At 43.9% G+C, this 26476-nt stretch overlaps 1 protein-coding gene across 1 annotated transcript in view; it reads right to left on the reverse strand.

The window, feature by feature from the left end:
• The window catches only part of nlgn4xa (neuroligin 4 X-linked a), a 70981-nt gene extending 44837 nt beyond the window's left edge, over positions 1 to 26144 (reverse strand). Inside the window, exons 1-2 of the mRNA XM_076017474.1 lie at positions 25918 to 26144; positions 15068 to 15784 (exon numbers count right to left, since the gene is read on the reverse strand). Coding sequence (XP_075873589.1) covers positions 15068 to 15554 — 487 coding nt within the window. The 5' untranslated portion in view covers positions 15555 to 15784; positions 25918 to 26144. The remainder of the gene's footprint in view (positions 1 to 15067; positions 15785 to 25917) is intronic.
• Between the last annotated feature and the right edge of the window lie 332 nt (positions 26145 to 26476).

Below are 26476 nucleotides of genomic sequence, written 5' to 3' on the forward strand. Positions count from 1 at the left end.
TTTTGGAGATCATCGCCACCTTTGCAGTTGCTGCCATCGCTTGTGATGAAGCCTCAGGTCGTTTCCTCCATTCTGTCCCCTGCAACATCCCTACCAGCCTAGCTATCATCTGCAGTCACATGACCTCGTCTACCCATCTTGCGCACCTGTTCCCTGTCCCTCATTTGCCCCCGTAGTGTTTCAATCAGCCCCATCATCAGTCACTTCTAATTGGATCGTCTAACGTTCCGGCCCTGCTGATTTATGTTCCACTTCTCCATTTGGCTAATTTCAAAAATGCTCCTGCTGGTGATATTATACCGTAGCTAAGGTGACATTTCCTCCATCGAGAGTGAAATTTTAAAGAATTGTAAGACAAAAAGAGAACATTTGGATTTTTCTGATCTTCAAAACTAGCTAAACAAACAAAGTACACCTGACAAACTATTGAAAGGCCAAACATTTAAAACGCTGACAAAGACCATTGGTCTGACTTTGTTGCTCATTTACCTCAATTTATTTAAAGTCCTTTTCCGCACTTTCCAACCAATCAGGTCCCTGTACGCAGCAACATACCCCACTAGCTCAATGTTAGCCCCGCCCAGTGAGTCAGACAGGTCAGAGGTGGAGAGTTTCAATGCAAGTCAGTAGCAAGTGACCACAAGATTCACAGCATGTCCTCACCGTCACCTGGAGTTGCTTGAATGAAAAGTGTGTGAGTGTGCGCAGCGTTAATGACCTGACGGAGCGTCTGCGGTGGGGATGATGAACTGCGGCACACTGCAGTACATCAACGAGAAACGCTCGGCTGGGATCAAATGAAATAATCACCCCCTACGGACCGCCCACTGTCATGTTGCTGTACACATGCTCCATACAGGCTCTATGGTAAATCATGTCTGTCTTTTCTCAAGTACCCTCATGTAGTGTGGTGCAATACTTGAAGATCTGGTATCCATCTGATTACAAGGAATTGGAGGGCCAGTATCACAATCACTGATATCATAGTTTTAAACAATTGAGGTGGATGCATCATGAAATTGCTAAATTTGAATCGTACTAGATCTATTTAATTGTGTCATTGTTACCGATACCAAAACAATACCTTTAAAGAGTTAAAGCAGATGTATCATAAAATTGCTAAATCTGACTCTTACTAGATCTATCTAATTGTATCACTGATGCCGATATCAATACGATCCCGTTAAATATCTTAGAAGTGGACGTATCGTCAAAGTGCTTAGTCTGAATGAATTTCCATGACCAGCTGCGTTAACAGAGAGCCGGTAGTTTGACCTCCTTAAATTGTTCTCTGGTTCAAATTTTTCAAATCTTTCATTAGAAGGGGTGAAAAAATAAATAAAATATCCCAAGTTTTTGGAAGTACTACTATAAATATAGTTCCCTTCGGTGAGGAGAAGCAGTACTCACACAGTCAGCAAGATCGTGTCTCTGGTGAAGCTACAGCAGCGCGTACAGGAGACAGTGATAAATATCGATAGTGACAAGCACCAACATTGGTATCAATATGTGGATCCGTACACCCACCGCTACTCTCACTACTGGCACTGATGCCACACGTGCATTTGCGTGACTATCATACCCGCACTTTGTTATAGTTTGAATCTTTGGATTCTGATTCTTTGGATATTTTCGGGACTTGAACCTTCCTCCACTATGCTGTACACTCCATTGCATTGACACGCTTGGCCGGTGAAGTCGATTCTGATTTGTCACAGCTTCAACTTGTCCTTTACCCTTATGGACAACAACCTAACCCATGCTTGACCAACCTGTCTTTGCCCAATAGTGAGGTGTAAGTGTTATCTCGTTTTTTTTTGTTGTTGCTTTTGTTGACTCCCTCAGAGCCTCCAACAAACAATTTTCCGCTGTCAAAGCAACATGAGTTAGTGCTCATGCTTCAACGAGCAATGGGAGAAGGGATTGTTAAAGGCACAAACATAACAAAAGGGAGGCCGGGGACATGATGTTTTTCCGTACATGCAGAGTTGAAGTTGGAATTCTATTTGGCTAATCCGATGTGGGGATGGAGAGGGGGGGGGGGGGTCGCTGATGTCCTCTACTTTCTATTTGGAGGTCACTGTATCTCTTGGTTCCAAAGAAAACAGGGGGGAAGGTTTGGTCAAAACTCAAATGTGGTAGAGGGGGAGCAAAATGATGGGTAAGTTGAGGGCCAAAAGGGGGCAGTAAACGAACTGATCTGCTGCCATGCACTAGTTTCAGGCAGTGTCTGGTCATAAGGGGGAGGGGTGAAGGACGAGTGAAATACCTTGGTCACCGTCACCATCATTACTGCTGAAATCGGCGCCTTGTGGCTTGTTTCTGTGGCGCCCTGGTGTTGAGGAGAACAAAGTAGAACAAGGGGAGACATTTGAAATTTAAAAGAAAAAAAAAGGAAAAGTAAGAAATGCAGGCCCCAAATCTGCTCCGTCTTGAGCTTCCAGTCTGTTTTGAGACAGGAAGAGTCCACATTTGGATGTGTGGGAGTGGGCGAGGGGAAGGGGTACCAGAGATGGGATTGGAGGAGAAATGCATTGTGTGCCTCAAAGCACTCCCACCCACTAATGAAGATTAGAGGGAAGACGTGGCTACAGCCACAATTTTATCTTTGTTTGTTTTTTTTTTACACAAAATCAGACAAAATGGACTTAATACTTAATATGCCTACTTTTTTTTTTACCAGCTTTTTACACCGTATTTATTTTGTCTTTTAAACTGTTTGTACCATTATGACTTTAAGGCTCTTTTCTGGATTCATGTTTTGAAACCATTTTGTCGGCCCCTGTTGGCCAAGCAAAATAATGGAGGCGTTTGGCACTTCCACATTGGCCTCCTTTTTGAAATCGGGAGCTCTGCCCATCCTTTTCGTACAACGATTCGCATGAACTCAGACCTGTTTTTTCCCTTGGAAGAAAAACACCTTGGCCTTCGCAAATTGTACAAAATGTGTAATTTCCTTGTGTCTGACAATGATGAAAATTGCTTGTTGCGCCCTGACACAACTTTCTGACCTCATCTGCATTAGTATAGAATTGTATGGGTCATGACCGATGCCTTGCAGAAATGTCTTGCCAATAGCGCCTTCAGAAATATCCACCGAGAAAAACTTAACTTTGCTTAACAGTTCTTCTTTATGAAACGATCAGGTTGCCTTGGAAGTAAAATAGATGGAGTTTTTTTTTTTTTTTCAAAGGTGGCATGAAAATACAACTTACAGGCAGATGAACCTGTATTGTAAGCCAGACCATACATTGACTAAACCTTTTGATGGGATCAGCAAATGGGTCATAGAAAAGGGTGCGTTCAATCAGGCTTGATTATTTATTTTATTTATTTTTTAAAAAAGAACGCTTTTGCCAGCATGAGCTGCCACTAACGGAAAATCACCACATAGTGGTCGGGTGTTCCTGAATCCACAGAAAATAAAGATTGCTCAAAAAACATTTTCCGCTTAAATGCAACGAGACAGACAGAGCTGAAATCTCCACGCGCAAAAATTGTCTTTTTTTTTCGCCACGATAATAATTCCATCTAAAAAAAAAAAAAAAAAACCCAGTGGCAAAACCGTACCCACATATGCACAGGGGCTGTCTGTGACAGCGGAGCCGGGCGCGGTGGAGTATTTGCACAATAGAGCAGCTCGCTAAGTGAGCAAGCTGCACAAACAAGAGCCGGCACCGGGTCAGCGCCACTCGGCTGGGTGAACCGTCGCGTCCGCTTAGTGCTGTGTGTACCCCCACATGCACACAGGACCAAAAATAAATCAGACACCTTGCAAGAGGGTGAATAAAACCGTCGGCCCACTGAGGTGTACCTCTTCCATGCTTTACGACTTTATTCGAAAAAGCGGTCAGAGTGAAGCTGCTGCTCCGAGGCCCCTTTTCCCACTTTGCAAAGCAAGGCAGGTGGTAATTTACGGCGTTTAAAGTTTTCCATATCGCGTGGAAAAAATGGTTGCGGATGTAAAAAAAAAAAAAAAAGAGAGAGAGAGAGAGAAGTCAGCATTTCTGCTGAAAGAAAACTAGCTCGCTGGCGAGCAAGCCCTTTCCTCTCAGCGAATTGGGGAAATAATTAACAGCCAACAACAGATTCTGCGCTCCAAAAATTTTGCCGGTTTTGTCGTGCATGTTTGTTTGCAGAAGGTAATAACCCTCAAAATGTGTGCGCAATACTAACTTCATCAAAAACTCCTGTTTTGCCGAGTCACACGTGGTTACTGTTGGTCTCTCACCCAAAGTTTTGAAGTAACACCCCATAAAAAGATTTGTGAATGCAGCACATAAAAAAAAAACAGATTTTATTCGTCTTTTATTAATCTGTCATTAATTAAAACTTTGAATTTATCAGATCAAACTTCGAAGGTATCCGAGTTTAAAAAACTAAACAAAGCAAACCCACAGCCCATGTGCACATCCCATAGCATTCAGCAGTTATTCGTCATGTAGCAATAGGCATTTATTTATCTATTCGCAGAGGCCCTTTAGCAGGCATTGCACTGCATCTTGCTCCCACTTTGAAGTCAGTGAGACAGAAAACGACGCTGACGCTGAGCTGACAGACGAGCGGTGTGCACATCTGTTGTGCTCATGCTAATAGGTTTAAAAATAAACACGCTGGGAGTGCCGTGCCGTGCCGCGCCGCGCCTCGAACGGCTCCGCACCTCAGCCGCAATGCATGTGTATAAGTGAGCTCTGGGCGTCAGTAGCCCATAAATTGGACTTTGCTCGCATGTTTATCCTGTAAAAAGCAAACATGTCAGATTCTGCTGCTGTTAGCGCAAAAAGCTTATTATCGGCTGTGCGAAAACAGACGACAATGTTCAATTGCAGGTGTTTCCATTGAATGGTGTGAAGCGCATAAGCTGTAATTCGCAGGACGAGATTTTACAATTATCTTTGCTTTTGTTTGTTTATGTTTGTTTGCTGTCAAGAATCCTCCATCCAAACATAACACACCATTTTCACTTGAAGTGAACTGGTCACGTGACCCTGTACATCAGGGGTCCCCAAACTACGGCCCGCGGGCTACATCCGGCCCGCTACGTGTCTCTGTCCGGCCTGCGTGAAGGCTGTGATAACCAGCCATAATCAACCCCCCCTCCCGCGCCACGTAACTTTGCCGACACGTTAGCGTAGCGCGACAGCGATTGCGTGCTCCCGCCCCGGTTCCCCTGCTGAACAAAGAAATGCCGGGACGTTAGCGCTATTTTGTGAACTGTTTGACTCACTCATAATTCAAATTGTATCAAAGTTCTCTACAACTGAGTATCTAATACTCAGTACAAGCTTAAGGAGACGGAAGTTTGCTGTTTTCCGAGGAGTGTAGGATATACCAAGACTAAAACTAAAAATGGAAGGACTTTTATTTCTATTACCTTTAAATCTGCTGGACTGCGCAATTTGCCTGTCCGTTCCAAAATAAAGATACAATTTAAAAAAAAAAAGAAACATAATAATTAATGAATTAATTATGGCAATAGATCCCCTAAGAACTATCCTTATCTAGGTCGGGCGTCTGTTGGCAGAGAGCTATTGTCGAGGAAACGACACTGGCAAAGACAATAGGCAGTAATCGAATCACCTGTGTGCTTGTAGCGTCCTCTCCACTTAGTAACAGAAACCTCGCTTTCCCACTCAATCACTTTTCCTAAAAGGCTCCTAAATTAGCATGAATGTTTGCAGTGTTGCGATACTGCAAAGTGTTTTTTTTTTTCACTAAGCTTCAGATTTGTTCAATCTGAATTGATTTTCATGACCTTAAATTGTTTTTGATTTTTTTTTTCCTCCCCCTGTGGATCCTGAATGAGTTGAAAACCCCGGGGCAGAATTTTGGCAAAGCTTTTTGGTGATTAGTAAATACTGGGTCACACCGTTCAATGCCTTTCTCACCTCAGAGCAGCAGTGCTTGATAACAACCAGGTAATTTGCCTAATTTGCCCTTTTTTTCTGCTCATAATTTTGTGTTGTCACAATCATTTCATTTGAAATGATGCAAAAAAGATTTTCTTCCAAAATTATGTGCAAGTTTAAACCAAGTTAATAAAGATAAACATATCCCAATACAATGTCAAGACACAAAATTAGATTAGATAATTAGCTCTAGTAACTAGAGGGAAAGTATCAATCTAATTACGCTGGTATCGATAAAAAACGATACCAACACTGGTATCGCTATCGTCGATATTTGAGTTGATATGTCCAGCACTTCTGAATGTCACCACTGGGGGGTCGCTGTCTGATTTCATCGTGTGAAATGCTGGGTTTCTTTGTTCACGCGCCAAAGAGGTGTCGTAATTTAATATCGCCACTGCATTTATTTGAAAAGTATCTCCTGGCCTTTAAGCTCAAACAATAAGCTAGTCCATATTAAAAGCACTCATATTGGCTTTTTTTCCCACCACCTCCCTCAGAGATGGGAATGCTACTGAAATGTAAAATCCGCCAATCGTCGGATCAATTATTGGTCATAGGTCATTTATTTTTTTGGGGAGGGTTTACAGTTTGCAAACAGACAGTTGGCTGGCATTTCCTTACGGGGTAGCTTTGATAGAAAAAATTAGCCTACAAATTTGTTATATATACAAAGCCATAACCTTACATTATTAGATTTGGGTTAAGTTTTGTTTTGTTTTGTTTTTGTAAAAATATTTATCAGTCTACAGGTTGTGCGTTGTGTGCATTGCACGATTATTCCGACGCTGCTGGAGAACCTGGTGTGAACCGAGAAGATGATTGGCCCTGTCCTTCCGGCTGCAGGGCCACGTCGGAGCAGTTTAAAGGTCCGGATCCCTTCGGCCCTGTTAGCGGGGTCGGCCGGAAAAGATTATCAGAGTAAACAGTTCAGTAAGCAAACGCGCTGGGTTATCCGAGCAATCTTAAGGTTCCACCGACGCGCGGTGGCCTCCCGTTCCAGACGGACATATTTTACATCCAACACATTTTTTTTGTCCATTTAAAAGGGCTATACACAATTTCATCACTGCCAGACATAAGATTACAAATGAAAAAATTGATATGTGACGCTTTAGTGGTGTTATTTCTAGAGCATATGTGTCAAACTCAAAGCCCGCGGGCCAGATCTGGCCTATGTGATGATATTTAATTAGTACCATATTACAGTTGGCCCGCCGGTACGGTTGCCAACTCCCAGAGTTTAAGGGACACATTGCCGCGCTGCAACACCCCCAATTTCAAGTCTAAATTTCGTTTGTCAAACCCCCAAAGCGTGCAATTACGGTTAGGGTATTGACTACATGAGAAACAGATTATGATTCAACAATTTCCATCCATCCATCCATCCATTTTCCATACCCACTTCTTCCTGAGCTCAGGGTCCGGGGGCCTGCTGTCATAGGGTGAAGGCAGGGTGACACCCTGGACAAGTTGCCAGTTCATCACAGGGCCACATTGAGACAAACAACCATTCACACTCACAAACACACTTACAGACAATTTAGAGTTTCCAATTGACCTCATGTGCATGTTTTTTGGACTGTGGGAGGAAGCCGGAGAACCCGGAGAGAACCCAGCAGACACAGGGAGAACATGAACACTCCACGCAAAAAGGTCCGAGGCCTGGAATCGAACCCACAACCTTCTTGCTGTTAGGTGGCAGCGCTGACCACTGCGCCACCGTGTCGCCCTCATTTAATAATTTATTTTCTCAAAATATGCAAAATATAATTTTCTTCTTCAAATAAAATTTGAATATATTTTCACAGTTTTAAAACAATACAAATGTGAAATATATTTTTTTAAAAAATAGCTGTTTGAAAGTGTGTAAGAGTTGTATATCCATTACTATTTTTTATCATCAATAAATATTCGTCATTACGTCTACTTTGCATCATCATATGATTCAGTTGATCTTATTGTTTTAAAAAATATCATGGTGTATCAGTGTTGGGGTACTTAATTACATTGAACATTTAGCAGTGTGAAAGACAAAAATAAATCAAAATGTTAGTAAAGGTATGATTAGGAAAGTATACATGACTTGAATGAAGTTTGTACTGACCTAAAACTTTGCTCTACCCCTTCCAACGTATAGTTTATGCCATAATGACAGGTTGTACGGCGTACAAAATATTAAGCCTGAAATGTACAAATCATAAACTTGACCTTATTTCAGGAAATATTTTCAGGAAATGTGCGGTGGTTTCACGTCAAGCCGATAAAGGGGGCACGTACATTTCTGCACTTGTTGGTCCGTTGGCGAAACTCACCCAGTTATGTTGGGAAACAATTACTGAAGCAGTTTCTAATAGGCTTTGATGAACAACACATTCATTTATATCGATCAGTACTAAGGCATGCGTGAGGTGTAGAAAGGTGTAGAAAATAAAGCTAACAACGGCAGCATGGACACTATGGAGGACCAGGTGAACAGAGCAGTTTCCCACCAAAGAATTATAGGAGACCATCTGGACTTCATTTGCCGTGTCAGGTTCTGAAGGGCGGTTCTTTTAGAATTCTGCTCCGAGCTGCAGCCCTTCAGAACACCGTACGACAAGGAGCCGCGGTGCCAACAGCTGCTGACGGCGCTGTGGTTCCTTCCAAAGAGAGCAGGAAGACCGATCGGTGCCAGTCGATCCTCAGTCCAACCATGTCAGCTGTGTGTTACGGAATCAGTTGATGAGGCAACATTAATGCACAATTTGCATTAAGAGGCTGATTTCCAAATGTTATCGCCGCTATCGACTGACACGATAGAAAAAATACATCAACCGCGAGCATTTCATTTTTTTATTTCATTCCACGAATGTAGATCATCAGTGGTTCACGTACAGTAGCTATTAAAATTGCAGCGAGGGCTGCTTCAATGAACGATTTAGTGAAGTCGGTCTCAAGCTAGTGTGGTGCGCAATGGTTGACTCTTTGGTGACCAAAAAGTGAATTCATTGTCTCGATATATCCCCTGACAAAACAAGAAGGCTATGTGAAGAGTTTAATATTGGCCAAAATTATTTTACATTTTGTAGATTGTATTTTTCATTTATGTATTACTGCCTGGAATTTTTTAACACCATTTTCCATGTATTTCTGCCAATATTTTGTCTCTGAACAAAAAAGAGGCACTTGTTGTTGCCTGTTGCCTTTAGGCTTTTTATAATAACAAAAGTTGCTAACCTTTTTTTTAAAATTACAAAAGTAATTCATCTCTTGTAGCTGTTATTCAAAATATCTTCACAATCATTGTGTTTACATGACACTTCAGAAAATCTAATTATTGCCTTAGTCCGACTATGATCGGAGTTTGAGAACTCCAATTGGAATCGGATAACTCCGGTTGAGACACTCATATAATTCTCTTTTTAGGTAATTTGTGTTCTCCAAAAAAGTTTGCAACAACACGGTGCTCTGTACAACTCGTCAGTTCATACAGAACAATGGCGCTTCTCACCTGGAGTGGAATTGGCTTTGCCGCTCGTCGTTACTTCCTGGATGCTCTAAACACCTTCACAAGTCCAGGTGTTCAAAACTCTTTCATTACCGTTGTGTTTTCTACTTCATTTATCAACACAATAAAAGGTGTCAGTAGATACGTTTCATTGCCTTTACTGAAGCTCCATACACTACAATTACAAACCCTCTCCCTCCAGTCTGTTTTCCGAACTTGTCTGCACCATGAACGAACAGTCCGGATCACTCGCCATGGTGACGGCACAAAGTGTAGAATCGAAGACATGGTTTTCTTGTAGCCCTCCGACAGCAGACGGCGTTGTTGTCTGCCTCTCCAAATCACCTCGAAGAAAGCGGTGCTTGCTGTGAGTCTCGGTAGCTCACAGAGATAGATAGCGCTCACTTACAAGAGCATATTCACTGTGGTAGATGTGGGCTTCAACGATAAAAGATATGATGAAGCCCATTAATTAACTCAGTCTGTCGACTAATGACCAGCCTGCAGCCATTAAGCTCCACTACAACAAACCACAAACAACAGTGAACAATAACACACGATGCTCGTGGATCATGTGAAAAGTGAAAATAATGAAAGCGATTTGCAAACCTCATTTGACCCTCTGTGTATTTGAGTTGGACATCCCTGTATCAGGTTAGCTAAAATGATGCTGGATATAGCCTCAAATCTGTACCATGGTAAGAAAAACACTAAACCGCTTGCAAGTTTTCCAGAGTCTTGTCTCGGATGCAGGTTCATCACCCTTGGAAAAACTGTAACAGGGTTCTGGTAACAGAAGGCGACCCTCTGGATTTAGGGTTCAGGGTTTAGGATCCAGCATCATTTTGGCGAACCTTAGCGTGTCCACCTCGTTCATTCAACTTTTACGCGCCTAGGGTTCTGTGCTCAGCTGCGCTCTCTACTGGTAAAAGTCTCGTATTGTCCCTTTAATGCTTAATCATGTATCAAAAATTCAAGTTTATCTTTATTTACAACCAAACTTCTGTGAATTGCATTTTATTTAAAAAAAAAAAAAAAAACTATAGTCCGGTTCACTGCTTGTTTCGGGGAAGAACAGACCTGTACTGTTGACCCTCCTGAAATGCATTGACTTTTGGGCCCACTTTTCTTCAAGTGTTTCCCCTGCAAAAAGAGTTTCTCTGGACTCTTTACCAGATGGGCGCGTGAGGCGAAACCACAAAAATTAGTTTTTTTTTGAAGGGAAATAAAAAACAAAAATGCATCATAATAAGATGCAAAAACAACCAGTTGCATCTTGAGCTTGGGACTCTCAGATGCGCGCGAATAACGGCAACCTCCTGTTTACCTCGCTTTTTTTTTATGTTTTGTTTTTTATCTGCGCCACTATAATGTGTTAAGGCTCTTTTCATTTACCAAGCCACCATGCCCCCACACTCCCCCCCGCTGAAGTATCCCGGGAAAGCTGATAAAGGTCCTTGCAGACCCGATGCATTGTTTTTTTTTTATTGTTTCTCGGAAGGACGTGTGAAGGTAACGCTCAGCTTTAAGCGCACTCTTCTTTCTATCTGCCCCCCTATGATTGGGCCGAGTGGCCCAGGAGGGAACGTCTTCATTCGGATTCATTTGTGATGCGGTTACTGCGGGAGCTGATAAAGCCCGACACACACACACACACACACACACACACACTCTCCCTTCTGCTGTCCATGTCCTCAGAAAAAGACCTTCCTGGAACATATGAAAGAGTTCCAGCAGAGTCACTGGGAATGTCCCGCAGACGCCCCCTAGCTGGGCACCCTCCCATCCCCCTTCCCCTCCCATCCCCCTTTTTCAAACTACAAATCAAATGACAAAAGACAAGGCATTGCCTAATCTGTCAGGCCACTCGAGGTGCGGTGAAAGCGATAAATCCCCTTCGGCTGATCCTCGGCTGGCAGGATATTTTGACATAACATCGGATTTCTGAAAAGGCCAACTCATTGGAGGGTATAAGGGGGTGCGGGGTTTGTATAAGGATGATGGGCAGCGAAGTGGGAATCGCTAACTGGGATAGACACGCCACTCTCCCGCTGAGCTAAGACTACCGAGACGCATTACGATTCTTTTCAGCCCATCATCCTCGCGCTTTTAGCCGATTTAGCAAGCGCGATTGCCGTCGTCGCAGTTGTTCTTCAAATGGAATGCACCGTTAGTGAAGTCCTCGCGGTAACACGCAAACGTTTGCCCACTTCACACGGTTCCCTCCTTTCAATGTACCTCCCCATCACCACCCACCCACTTTATGTTTTTTGCGGGGGTGGTAGTGGTTATGTCATAAGGTTTTGAGTCATTCATTTCAATAAAGTTTTTCACCTGCTGCATACGCCAACAAGAGTCCAGCACGATGAATTTACTTCCGCATTATGCGGCCCATTGAACATGCGCAGCAGTGTCACTTCCCATCATGCCATCTGTAACTCCCACGATGAATCTGAGCTCGTCATCCAATCGGAACATGCCCAGACAAAATGCACAGTAGGAAGATTTGTGATGAGACATGATTTTGGTAGCCGTTCTGTCAGCCATGATACAGTGTCTTTATTCTTGTTTTGCAGTCTATGGGGAAATCTTTATTTTTGGCTGCAGTACCTCAAATGGCCACTGGAGAAAACAAACTGCAGCTCCGTCAGATTGGAAGTCCATTAAACAGTTCTTATGCATGCATGGTTCCATTGTGGAAACTCTTCATTTTCAGACATATGCACAGAATGATAATATAGCATCGACTTCACGGGAATCTCCGTCTTTGACTTCTTTGTGAGAGAGAGGAATACAGTATGTCGACAGCCTGATTCTCTCAACGGCTTGTTGGCACTCGCCTTCGATGATGCAGAGGATGGCCAGAAGCGCTCTAACAAGTCATCACTGTGCAGACGGCTTGTGCCCTTTAAACCGGTCCCAAACCGAGAATCCAAGAAGAATCAATTATTCAGCGCATGACGGGTAAAATGCAAGGGTACAAACATGACTGCTATCAGAAACAGGCCTGCTGTTGACACTAAGTGAGACTTTTTGTTTAGTTTCATGCATCCAAAGTTATTTTTTCCAGCATCAGTCGCCTTCAAAACAAGACATGCTAACAGAGTTCTGGTAACAAAAGGTTGTATCTGACCTTTTGATTCGTTCTAGTTAATGTTAACATGTCCAGCTCCTTCACTTTAACATTCACACGCTAACATCGTCTTTCAACGTTTTCCTTGCTTGCTGAGTGCTTTGAGGCTAAGCTAGAGGGGCGGAGCAATGGCGATGGGTGGAGCTCAGGGAGGTGTGGCTCCAGTGAGCTCAGCAGCACTTTCTTGTGGTGAAAAATAACTTATTGCCCTGTTACACCTCTTAATTTTACTTTCTTTGTCAGACCATATTTTTGAACGGTTTCAAGGACAATCCCGCTTTGTTCGGCTAACAAGACTTCCAGCAACAAGGCCGTTAACAGACCATGACAAAGACCTATTAAGTGTGGCCGATTCAGGTGGTCATCTGTTCGCTGTCAGAAGTGATGCGAGGTTTACTCAGCAGTAAGTATGACACGACTTTGTTGCTCTCCTGGCAGAAATCCTTTGAATACATGAATTAGAGGATGAAATCCTTCCACTAATACGTGTGCCCACCCAGGTAAGCCCCTTACTGGGAATCCATGGCTGTGTTTTTCATGTTAAGTGTGCTTTACAAAAAAAAAAAGAAAAAAAAAAAAAACTAGATTACGAGGACAGACTCCTGGTAAATTTAATAGGAAAAGACATTAATCCAACAATGTAGTGCAAGCATGTTAAGTGTAAGAACAATAGTTTTAATAAGTAAAACACAATAAATTTGGAAATTAATATTTTACACTTCACTTTTGATGCCTCCACACTTTGTACATTTTATGCCTTTTTCCACATAGCACCGCTGAAGGTGTTAATACCACAGACTACTTGGTTCCTGTGAGTAATGTTCCAACTTTTGAAAGGGACATTTTGCAAACAAGGGTGCAGGTCTCCCTCCTTCAAAACTCATCGAATACAGATCTCAAAACAACAACCACTTATATTTGAAGGGCCTGAAACTACTCATATGGGGATTATGGGAAAAGTGCAATTTGCCAAAATGTTGAACTAGCCCTTTAAAATGTAGGGACCATTGTGAATACTGACTGCAATTACACCAGTTAATCTGTGGACGTCATGCGATGTATGAATCATGGAGGTGTCAAAATGAGGTGTAAATAAATTGTGCCCAGTCGAATTACCATTAAAACATACATCAGAGGTTTGTTTTTTAGGGAGGCGCAGAATACCTTAAAAAGCTAAAAACAACAGTCACTGGTAATTAAACCGAATGTACCTACTGTAACCTACTCCTATGACCGTAGGGATTATGGCAATAAGCGAATTGGCCAAATTATTCAACCCTATCCTTTTAATCACTTTCACTGGCACAAAGAAAATAGGTCTGTCGTATAAACTAAAAACAAAAAGGATTGCAGCGGCCTTTGGGTATCCAAGCGGCAAGAGAGGTTGGAAAAAAAAAAAACTCGACCACTTCGGCAGTGGCATGAGATTATTCCTCCTCCGATGCATGTTTTGAAATCTACTTTGTACTCAAGAGCTGGGACTAAATTTAGTGCAGCGCTGTCAAGGACCTCAGGCCGACACGCACGGTAATGCGCTCTGCTATCCGTCCGCAGGGTTCGTCCTGTCGCTTCCTAAAACAGCTCCCGCTACCCGCTGACCTCCGGCTCGACGCTCGACGAGACCGTACACACACGGCAGCAGGACCCAGCTGGTTGAAAACGCTCAGCCCGGGCAAGTGTCACACCCGCTCCGGATCATCAGCGCTTACTCGAGCAGGGGGTGGGGTGGTTGTGGCAGGGAGAAATATTATGAATGAGCGTTTGAGCTCTGAAGTGACACAAACCCTTTAAGTCCAGGCTTTTGATTGCGTCACCCTCAGATCTGGGACAAAAAAGGGACTCTACGTTGGCCCCCCCTGTTTCTGTGATGTGACTGCTGGTCAAATCAGAGGGACAAAAAGAGAAAACCTGACAGGCACTGACAAAGAAAAAGCAAACAAACACGTCCCGTCTGAAAGTCAGAGTTCCTACAGTTTTTCGTTGAATCCACTGAAGCCAGAACCTTAAAAGTGAATTCTTGAATTGGATATGTTTGTTGGGTGAGGCTTTTTCCATGTAGGAAATGTTTGAATTTGGTAAATTGGCTAAAACAAGGCAACCAACAAAACTTGCTGAAAACCAGTTAGATCAAGATTGTCACTGAGACTGCTGAAATGACCCACATAGATAGTAGGTGTGTTAACGTGGGTCGTTAGCAATCAGATTAAACGCCGACCTGATAAAAATCGTGCTGCAAAAACTCAGTTCTAATGCAATTCGGCGTAACTTTGTTTTTGAGCGGCTCTTAGTCAACGTCAGATCAGATTGCTTCCCACTCGCTGACCCATCCTGCCACATCGCGGCTGAAAATAATCCCACCCTGCTCTTCTTCTGACCATTCAAATGCGCCTTGTGCCATCAAACAGGTTTAACCGATAGATTTGCACAATGTCGGCGGCAAAGCGAGCCAGTTGTCAAGATGTTCACCAAAAAGAGCAAGAGCAAAAAGAAATACAAGACAGAAAAAGCGGTCGGGGATAGATACAGTTGGCTTACCGTCTTCTGTGGGGACATAGACGTTCAGGTAGAGGCAGTCCTCGCTCTGCTCCTGCACGTAGCTCACCACCGTATCCAAGTTGGCGGTGAACCACACGGGCAGCATATCATTGAGCAAAAAGCGGTCCTCCAAGAATTGAGGACAAACGGGCGCGAACTGAGTAGCGTTCCTAATTCCTGGCCAGGACATCGGCGGCTCAGGTGCCTGAAATCTCCGCTCTCCCGTCGGAGCCAGTGCGTACGGAATCCCCAAGTATTGCTCCACCGGTCCCAGAATCTCATTTGGTAATGTTACCTTCACTCCTCGCAATTTCCCGTAATTAGTGGTGACCACTGGGTGCTGTTGAGCCTGCAGGCCGGCAGCGCAAATGGACACCAATCCGATGTAGAATAGAATGTTGGCCTTGGCGGTGAGGTGACACATCCACAGGGGGCTTCTGAGCGCCGACACGCTCCCCATGTGCGGAAACTGTGCCTGGCACCTCATTGTTAACGGCCGTTTGTACCCGTCCTACCCTTCCGCTGGGTTCTTTGCAGCTCCTTCCTCAGGCTGTGAGTTGGGCGAATGACCCCAAGTCGAAAAGATTAGCTTTCTCAGTGTTCTCCATCATGAGAGCCCGCGTAGAGATATTCGACCGATGTGCAAATTCCTGTCGTGGCAAAAGCCGCCTTGGGGTGGGCTTATATGTACCAGCGTTGCAGCTGGATGGAGGTAATCTGTAAAAACACAGAAAGATTAAAAGAAAAAAAGAGTTTAGTCAATTTCTGTGCATTTTCTTTCATAACTCAATTTCACAGGACCTACTGTTAGATCCAACAAATCCATGTGTATGTTTCTTTCTAGCCACGTGAAATTCACTCAGTTCCTGATAAGTTTGTCGGTATTCACTGACCAGCCCACTGACATGTTTTTATCACAACTGAGTACACGAAGACCTGTGTAGAATATTCAGGTATGTGTGTGTGTGTGTGTGTGTGTGTGTTTGAGAGAGAGAGAGAGAGAGAGAGAAAGAGTTATGGTGATAAATGGAGAGGAAAGTTAAAAATTATTGATTAGTTTGTTAGTAACCTACAAAGAATTGTAGTTAAAAGTAATGTATTATGATTGGATTTGATACAATGTAGTACGTAATATTATATTATTACTGTGCACAAGTAATATTGACAATGTTGGTCTAGGGATAAACTGGCTTTATTGGTCAATAACAATCTCGCACCTGGCTGCTTTGACCTAAAAAGAAATGTTGATTAATCGCCATGGTGATTCAGGCCCAATTAATTATTAAAGCTCACGTCAGCCCACCAGCAGCAACTGCTTTGTGGTATCTGGAGACAGATGTTGTTCTGCGAGGGAGGAATCCACTCAGGATTTATAGTTGAATGGGCAACGGTCACTTGACAACATGCAACAAAATGCCATACAGTTACAACCAGTCCTTGGTGTTGTATGTTGGTGGTGTAGTTTTAAATTGCTCCCAGATCGTAGTTTGGCACACGCGGTTTGGAGCAAAAGCAGGAGGTAAGTTGTGATGCAATCACACTTTTCTGCCAAAAATAAAAAAAAAACCTCCATCCATCCGTTTTAAACACTCACTGTCATAGGGGAAAGGTGAGGTGAATACATAGAAAGACAAACAAAGACAAACAACCATTCACCCACACTCATGCCTACGGTCAATTTAGAGTTTTCAATTTGCCTCTGCGGCAAAAAAGGCAACCAACTGGAAAGCAGATTAAACATAAAAACTTGTGCTCGCATTTTGTCTTTTGCGACGAAGTTCAACAGTGCTTACGATCAAGGAGGCGAAATGCACAGGAGGACATAATCGACGACGGCTGAGATAATGCAAATGTGGGAAACACACAGTGCATTTAGTATATCTCATAACCTCTATATATAACATCTGCGGTTTACGAGGCTAAAAACAGGCTACGCTGCTCAAAACATCTTTGTTTTTTTGACGCTCAGAGTTTCGAGTGGTTCAGTTTAAATCAACGGAGCGCTTGCTTGAGTGTCGCCCGGGCGCTGGAGTGCTGGAAGAGGGTGGAGGATGGGAGGGGATTAAAACTTGAAACTCTTCCGTTTTTATTGCCCAATTGTGAAGCAGATCCAACGACCCGTTAAGATGTAAAGGAGGCTGAACGCACTGCCACCAAGTTCACGTTATCCCTGCCAGTGGTGTTTCCATGGCAACGATCAATGACACCTGCTGATGGCGGTTTTTAAAAAACACACACACACACACACACACACACACACAAAGGAAACTGCAGTGTAAGTTCTGCTTGCCTAACAATGTCAGAAGAGGGGAGGTTGGGTGGGGGGGGCCTGGCATTTTTCCAGACTGCGGCTAAAGAAATTCTCTGAGTGGAAAAATCTCTCCTTAACTTCCCGCTCCCGTTCCTCTTCTCCCTAAAATTTGCCCCATGTAGGAGTTCTTTTGATTGCGTCTGTGGAGGAGAGGAGGCCTGATTTTCAAAAGGGCGGAACTAGAGGCGAAAGTCGCGCTTCGATGAGAGCACACTGTTGAGATCGGTGCACTGGGATCTGTTGTGCGACTCAGAGTAAATGTTTGCTGAAGTGTCCGTTGGTCGGGAGAAGGAGGAAACCGGGGGTTTGATGCGTGAACGTTTCGAGATCAGAAATAAAAAGTTTAATCCCTTCGACTGGTGACAATCGGAACGTGTTCGTAAGCCACTAGCAGCGACTGTGCAATTGCAGTGTAAAAAGCCACAACAGCAACAAAAACGTAAGCCCTAACCACGGCAGACAGCCTGTGACACATTAAATGCAAATACTAACCCTTGCAAAAAGAATAAATCACGGCGCTTAACATAGAGAAGCGTTAATCAGTTTGGAAGATCTCGTTGATTTCCAAGTGACCGACGGCTGCTGACATGCAAGTCCTACTCTCGCTTGTTGATTGTTTCAAATTCTTTTCTTACATCACATGTTCAGTGCAACAAATTGCTGGCCTTGGAGGCACTTTGGGGCCAAAGATCCCTGTATGGAGTACATGTGTGTCTAGGGCGTATCTAAGGGAATTTGTTATTCCCTGTGTGATTCATTCCTTAAAACCGCCATGGTAGAATGCAAAATTCTGTGTGTTCATGTGCCTCGACAGTGAGGCACATGCAGTAGCAATGAGGAGTATGAGTGTTATTTTAATGCTGGCTGTGCTTTGGCATTGCAATTTCCGTGCTTGTGACAGAGAAAAATGCTGACCTACAAGGTAGTAAATGTCTTAAATGACAATCCAAATGGTACGGATGCCCAGGACCCGTTCTTTTCTAGAGCGCTATCTTCCCATGGTTGTATGTTTCCTAAAGTCTTACGTTGCCTGGGTCCTTTGTTTTAAAGGGTCCCATTTCCCACAGGGTGATATTAGGTCCTATAGGTTCCCCATTTTCTTCTTATTATTTTATCACCAAAACATCAAACGTGCCATCCCTCCAATGTTTTCCTATTCCTGATCCTGTCCGACCAGGTCAGGGCCAAAGAGAAGGTCAACAACTTAATCTCTGCCACCTCCAGCTGTGCCCCCTTGTCTTCTCCTTAGTGTCACTGTCTCTAAACAAGACAACATATCTGCTCTAACAACCTCTCCTTTCATTCTAGCATAGCCATACAAGTGAAAAGAATTTTGAACACCTTTGCATCTTTAGAGTTACTGAATGTATGATATGACATTCATGTTGCAATTCACATATTTTAATGCATGTTTTAGCGTGATGGTTTCAGTTTACGTTGCATAATGCCAAGGTCAAGTTAGCTGACTATTTGGCCGTTCACAATCATCATATGTCAGATCATTGTGCAGTGAATTCTTGCTGTGTCTTGATCGGGAGAGTGACCTCATTCCGTCCTGGCCAGAAGCCTGACGAGTCGTCATGCTTTGTCATCACAACCTCGCGCAAGTTCAGAGGTAGTCAGGAAGTGGGAAAGGTACACGTGGTGGCCGTGGTTTGCTAGGCACAAAACGTCATAAAACTCTTCTTGCTTGGTCGTGGTCCATGATTATTTCACAGTACACGCAAAGGATTTCTTTCTGTCCTGACCTCCACTGACCGTGAAAGTTTGCCTGCAACGTATTCGTCGTCCCAAAATTGGGCAAACATCGTGTAGCGTGACCCTTGCAGAAGCTGGTCGACCGGTTGGGGATCTGGGTGAAACGCAGTTTTTAATTACAAAAAATTGTAATAATTGTAACTAATTTCCTGAGGATGTATGTGTTTATTCTCTTTCTATCATGCCACTAATCAATAGAGCCCCAATTCCACTGGCCAAAAAATGTGGTGATGTCCCGCTACTAATCGGCATTTGGTGGCAGTGGAATCTGCTCACCGAGCCGCGCTGTTCCGCGACAAAGCGGGTCAAACAACCCGGCAAGCAACCCGGGTAATAATCGGCTCCGATCGGCTCTGCACCAAATGGCTTGCGATGGAATTGGGACATCAGCACTTTTTTTTACCTGCCGCACGGGATGACTTTGAGCGTAACGTGCGCTAAATCATAATATCGCGCCAGTCGCGGCGTATATCAAGTACTGATGCAAAAGTTTTCCATCACGTTCCATCAGCGCTTTGATAATTGCTCATTGTCCTCTGGCTGTTTCGCCCGCTGCTCGGGCACAAAATGGACCAGACGGCGAAACAATCGCTGCACGGCGGGAAGCGGCCACGGAGGTGCGCGTCGCTTCAAGTCTGGCGTGAACGACGTCATCGTTCCACTACAGCCAAAAGTGGCCAACAACTAAGAACACTGGCCACCGCCGGACTCTTGAATTCTGTAGCACTTCATCTACGCGATCTCAGCGCAATGACGTCAGCAGATACGCAGCGGTGAGTAGAACTGAGACTTAGGTGTGGCGCTTGTTTCGAAAAAAACAGCCTCGGCTGAATGTAGTCCGTGCACAGCGTCTCTCCATGGCAGCACTGGCCTTGCTCCCGCCCTTAATGATTATTGGAGATAAGGCTGATGAATATCAATGAAGGGGATGTGCCATTTTGCATTTCAATCATGGTAAAACTGATCCTGTCATAGGTGTTCTGCCCCTCACAGCTATAAAATGCCACAGGTACTTTGAATCAACGCCAGAAAAAAATTAACCGTGTAAAATTACACATCATCACACGGTTGTCTGTTTTTGTGGCGGAATATTTATTTGCATCTGTGCACTTGCACTAAATGCCCATCTTGTGGTGAGATGATGAAACAGTTATATTCAGGACGAGCAATCCCTGACAATTCCACACTAATTTCGCTTTTTTTTTTTCATTTTGTATAATAAGAGGGACGCAAAAACAAATTATGTTGTGGATATTGATATAGATTTATTTACAAATTATTGTTTCCCTACATTTTCAGCAAGGCTGCTTCTGCCACCTCACTTCTCATGAAGCCAAAGCATTACTGCCAATCAGACACATGTGATAATGAGAATATTTAAAGTCTCATGTAAACGCACTGACTAAAACCAAAATGTCTTGGCGAGCTAATCTTGGTAACGCAATTTATTGTTGTAGGCCAAAGACCAGCCTCTTTAGATGGAGTCAGACACACTTGCTCAGATCTTCAATTTTCTTCTCCATATTTATACTTGGACAACTACTAATTAACCGTGCTACACTCATTATCATTATCAGCCCAACTACTCCACACACGCAAAAACGCAGCAACTGTCCTGCAGCAGAGGACGAGTAAAAATATGCACTGTGCTTCTTCACCTTCCTCTCTGGTAAAGTGGGTGCATTCGCCTTGCCGCTGAAAAAAAAAATCCTGAACAGACAGAGTTCTTGTCTTCTAACAAAGTCATGTCATTTTCCACAAGCCACTTGTCTTTTTTTGGCTCAATTCCACATGTCTGTTTCGCGCCAGCAACACCCCACAAGGGCAGCATAGGCTCTGCGCCGTAAAAAGACCACACCAGCTGTGGTCCACCTCACTCTCCATTCAGATGCGGTTAACCTATGAAAGAAACATTAGGTGGGGCAAGAGCAGTGAGATCTGAGATACTGTGAAGTCATTCACACTGGCTTAAACTGATAGCTCACAAGTACCAGTTTTAAGCTTGCTTGGCAGCAGTATATTGGCAATGCTGTGCTAAATCTGTCCACTAATATTTAATTTGTTTCATTTCATGCTCATTTTCGCGCTCTTTTTAAACAATTTTGAATTCCACGAAAGAATGGTTTGCAGATTTTGCACCACACCATTCGTAAATCGGGAAGCTGCGGCGCTTCCATGCAGTGGGAAGAATGAAATTGTGACTTGTTGTGTGTGTGTGTGAAACATATCCCAGTTGCAAAATCCAATTTCCATTTCTAGTTTGAATAAAGGTAGGAGTAACACACTGGCATTCTTTCCAAAATCCCCAATTAATAAGGCTGTTCACATTTTGTTTTAGCCTCATTCCGTATCTCCTGAGAGTGAACCTAACACTTTGGGACTGTTAGGATGCTTCATGCTGTAACAGTCGAGGATTTATTTATTTTATTTATTTATTTATTTTGGAACATTTGGCAGACGTTCTTAGCGGTGCCAGAACAGGAATCGAGTAAGTGCCAGGACTGTTGACTGTTCCGTTAAGTAAGAGCACAGGGATTTTCCATGGCGTTTTAAGCTCGCGAGCAAGGACCAAAAACAACAAACAAGTGTCTCTGATTCCCTTCATCTTTCATGATAGAACTTGAGCATGCTACGGTGTTTAACAAGACACATCTGTTACAGATACCAGCTTGCGGACCGGAGTCAATTTGAGTAAGGGCGTACTCAAACCTGCCCTGTTTGGTTCGAACTAAACCAAAAAAGTCCCTTGTGCGGACCTTTTGGGCTGGTGTGAATACAAACCAGCGAACTCTGGTCCGGAGCAAACAGCCGGTCCGAGACCTCGCGGTTCGGTTGATGTGTGAAAGCGACCGCACCGTGGCTCGAACCAGTTGTGAAATCACACACTGTTTTACACGTCACAGGCTTCCATAGCCACAACCATCATGGGAAATAATGTTTTGGTTAGCATAGTAGAAAGTTTAGTAGCACGTTGTCAGACCGTCAGGCTAACATGAGTCGTGGTTCAACGTGGAGCAACGAGGAGACGCTTCTTGCCAAACGTCTTCGTTGTCGCAAAATGGTAAACATCTCCTCATAAAATCGACGTTCCATCAAAAGCTTCTGATGCTCCAAATGACCTGCAAACGCTTGTGTTTGTGTGAAAAAAACAAACATTATGAGCACAACGAGTGCAGCGCGCTGGAGATCCACGATTGTTTGATTTCCGTATTTTACCGTGTTACCCCGCCCCAGACCTTTTTGTCCAATGATTGAACGATCTTTGCACACATGTGGGTTTGTTGTCAAATCCTAGGACTCTTGCGAAAGTTGCAACGTGAAAAGGAACCGCACCAAACCAAAAAGATACATTTTGGTCAGCACCAATGAAAGCGAATTAAAGGACGTTCCTGGTGTGAATACACCCTAGGAGGACATTTCTCAGAGCTAACATTCCCTAAGCGATACAAGCAAGTCCCATATCACTGGCCGAACTTTCCAGATTTCTGGCAATTGCTTTTTTTCACCCTGTTTTACAAAAACCATGAAACTATTGATTAAGAGGACAGGGTATTACTAGGTTTTAGCACAAGATACTGGACTCACTGACCCTGACGCACAGATTCAACATCACACGTCTAGTACGCAGTATGTAAACTTAATTACACCTCGTACATTGTCAGGAACAAAACCTTTACTATTGAACGAAAGGTTACTCTGCTACACTGCCTCCTCATGGAGAACCAAAGGTACATGTACATCATGTGTCAGTAAGCTGTTTGGTGACGCACAAAAAGAAAGATGAACCCAGAGCAAAAAAAGAGAAAAAAAAATTGCTATCCAAATAATTATGCTTCAACTATGTGAAATAACAACTTTGACATGGTAAGCAAATGCTGCTAATTAAATATTTCTGCCAATTATTATTACAATAGCAATCATGTCTCAATTATGTTAATTCTATAATAGATAACACAATAGATCGACATAGTCACAATCACAATTTTTGTTTATTCATTTAATCCTAGATAGGAACAGAATGTCACGCTATTTATGCCGGTCATTATTTTTCAGTTACAATGCCATTATACCATCAGAATGTCAATAGGCCATTCAAACACCAATGAGCTACAAATGAAATTGAAATATGGCACACACCACCAAAAACAACAAGTCCCTTAGGCCCAGATAAAAGGGCACGTAAATAAATAATGAGCCCATGGCGCAGGGGCCCGGAGAGTCCTTCACCCCTTAACAGGCAACACGCTGTCAATCGAGTTGCTCAGAGCTGAAGACCATGCAAAGTAATAACATGTCTATCTGAATCAAGGTTTCGACGTGGCAGGTAAATCATCTGAAGGAGGCGCTGCGCAACTTGCGGAATTCCAAATCGTGCGAGTGGAGAAAGGCCTGACGTATTTCAACGAGATTCATCGGTTGAACTGTTGTCAAGTGTTTTTGGTTTTCTGTGGCGCACTACGTACAACCAAGGACAAACTTGCAAACTGCCTTAGTAGGGACTGTCTTGCAGAGGCGAACCTTCAGGAAGGTGCAGCCAAGAAACAGTTTGCGCCTTCAGTTTTGGTTTGAGATGGGATCAATCTGGAGTGGAGTGGAAAGGATGCACTCAGATACCGCAGCTGTCGCCAACTTGTAGGTCGCGTGATTGTGTTTGTGTGAAAAGCAGTTTGTTGTTTGTTTAAACAACCCATTCCGCAAAGGGATCAACGCCCTGATAAATATTATGCTGTAACTTTGCTTTGGTTAATTTCCAATTGACTTAAAGCGCATGTTATCTCCAAATCCCATGATATATTGTTTCCTCCTATGAGTTGGGTCACCAACACACTCCATCCATCTGCTCCTGCTCCGGCCCCCTCTGTCAAATTATACAACCCATTGTGGCCCCACCAGTCAAAAAGTTTGCCCAGCCCTGGTATAGGAAAAGCTGACTTAAAAAATGTGGGTACATACCTGCATATACCCTGCACTAGGGCTGCTTGATTCAGGTAAAAAAAAAAAAAAAATGAGAATCACATTTGTGTTGCTGTTGTTTAGCATTTAGCGTGCACTACTACACCACCGATGGAGCGTGACGGAATGCCTGCAATGGGAATCAATCAAGACGTTCACTGTCATCTCAACCCCATATGACCCTGCAACCCTTGGGACAAAGCTTAGCTACACACACACACACACACACACACACACACACACAACCAGTAGCTGACATCTCAAAAAAAAAGCTCAGATTTAGGAAAAAACAATTTCCCGTTTGTCCACAGATGTGACCACGAGAAACTCCTTTGTTATTTGGAAAGCGGCGGAATGAATTGTGTGGCGGTTAAACATTTGATTTCCCTTTTAACGACACGCTTGCGGTTTTTTTTCAGAAATTGGCCTGCGGCACCAGATCGAACGGTGTGTGTGTGTGTGTGTGTGTGTGTGTGTGTGTGTGTGTGTGTGTGTGTGTGTGTGTGTGTGTGTTTTGGGGGGAGGGAGGATTTTGAAAGACAGACGGGACGCAGGCGATAACACCAAGATTCCTGAAAGTCGGAAAGGTTCACGACTGCCGCATTTTTTTATTATTTTTTTTTTTAATCATTTTTTTTTTAATCATTTTTTTTATTTATTTTTTATAGCAAATAAGCACAAGGCTCAACTGCACCATGAGGGAATATTTCACTTTAATATATATACTATATGATTTGGTGGGACAGCTGCACAGCCATGACTAAAATACCCTCCACCACCACCACCCAAAAAAAGAGAGGCTGCGTCTTTTCTGGAGCGCGTACCGCATGTTTATCAACTTGCGCCCCGGGATGTCGGCGGAAGCGGCGAGACGAGAGGAGGATAGAGGGAACGCAAGGTCGTTTCTCTCCGCGCCCGCCGGACCGCCACCTCCGGCGCAAAGCGCACGCATTAAAAAATAAATAAATAAATAAAAACAAAAAGAAGAAAGAAGATAAATCGTCGCAATTCCTGAGCAGACTGCGAATGAAACCAAATAGATAAATTAATTCATAAATAAATTAAAGTCACGCAGGGCACAGAACCCATTTAGCGTCCGCATCTCTTTCAACGTTCCCGTCTTTTCGGGGGTGGGGGGGGTGCGCGCGCACACATCCAGATATCCACACCACCATCTTGTGGCTGCCCGGATAGAGAAGTGCGCACGTCGAAGGGGGAGATAGAGAGGCAGAGGCAGACTGGCGCAAAGGGAACGAGTTGCATGGCTCACAAAAACGTATACAGTAAAGACATAAAGCTTTTACACACAGTAAAAGCACAAAAAAATACAATATAACAAGCGCATTGGAGGGCTGAAGGGTTAGGGGCGGGGGGGGGGGGGGGGAGCCTCTCTTGCGCTCAAAGTTCACCGAGCTTGTTGCGTATGGTGTCCACTTTCTTTGTGGTGTGCGTGAGACCGTGACCGACACATCCGCTGTGTGTTACGCAGCTGCCCCACACACACACACACACACACGCGCGCGCGCGCGCCCCTTCCCCGTGACCGGTGCACAAGTTGTTGTCGCCCGTGAGAATCAACCAAAGAACGGATGACGGTGAAATGTTTGACGTGTCCGGATCATCATCATCATCATCATCATCATCATCATCATCATCATCATCATAATGGGGGGGGGGGGGGGGGCGGCATCCGCTTGTCTACAAATTCAGTCTGGGTTTGTTGTTGTTGTTGTTGTTGTGGTTGTTATTATTATTGTCGTTCTTTTCATATCCAAGCGGAAAGAATAAAACAATTTTTGGGAAAGAAATATGACGAAAAACGTCTTACCTTCAGCCCGCGCGTAGCTCCGCACTCTCACTCTGTCAACGTTTCGAAGTCCCGACTTCAGGCTTTTAAAAAAAAAAAAAAAAAAAAAAAAAAATTAAAATATGCAGCGCATTAAAGTCCCGAGACGTCCTGAACGCTCATCGAATCCAAGCGGAGGAAGAAGAAGAAGAAGAAGAAGAAGCCCATCAATCCACGGCGGTGCCTTGTGCGACTGACTGAGCGAGCGCGTGCGGAGGTGGAGAATAGGAGGATGAGGTGGCGAGAGAAAGAGAGAGAGAGAGGAGAGAGAGAGAGAGAGATGCGGGTTTATCAGCGCGGCGCGAGATGTTTCAATGAGTCATTGCGGAGAGGCGCGCGCGGGAGGTTGGGGGGGTGGGGGGTGTTGAGGAGAAAAAAACGGGCGCCGAGTCTAATTGCTCGCGCTGAGCGAGTGCGTCGCGAGGACAAGATTAGCGATCGAGAAACCAGGTCTCTCCCTCACTTCACTCCCCCCCCCCCCCCTCACTCACACACACACACACCCTCTCTCTCTCTCTCTCTCTCTCTCTCTCTCTCTCTC

Source organism: Nelusetta ayraudi, unplaced genomic scaffold (assembly GCF_046127955.1).
Source record: "Nelusetta ayraudi isolate G7.1 ecotype Tasmania unplaced genomic scaffold, CSIRO-AGI_Nayr_v1 ptg000006l, whole genome shotgun sequence".
In the NCBI taxonomy this organism is placed as follows: Eukaryota; Metazoa; Chordata; class Actinopteri; order Tetraodontiformes; family Monacanthidae; genus Nelusetta; species Nelusetta ayraudi.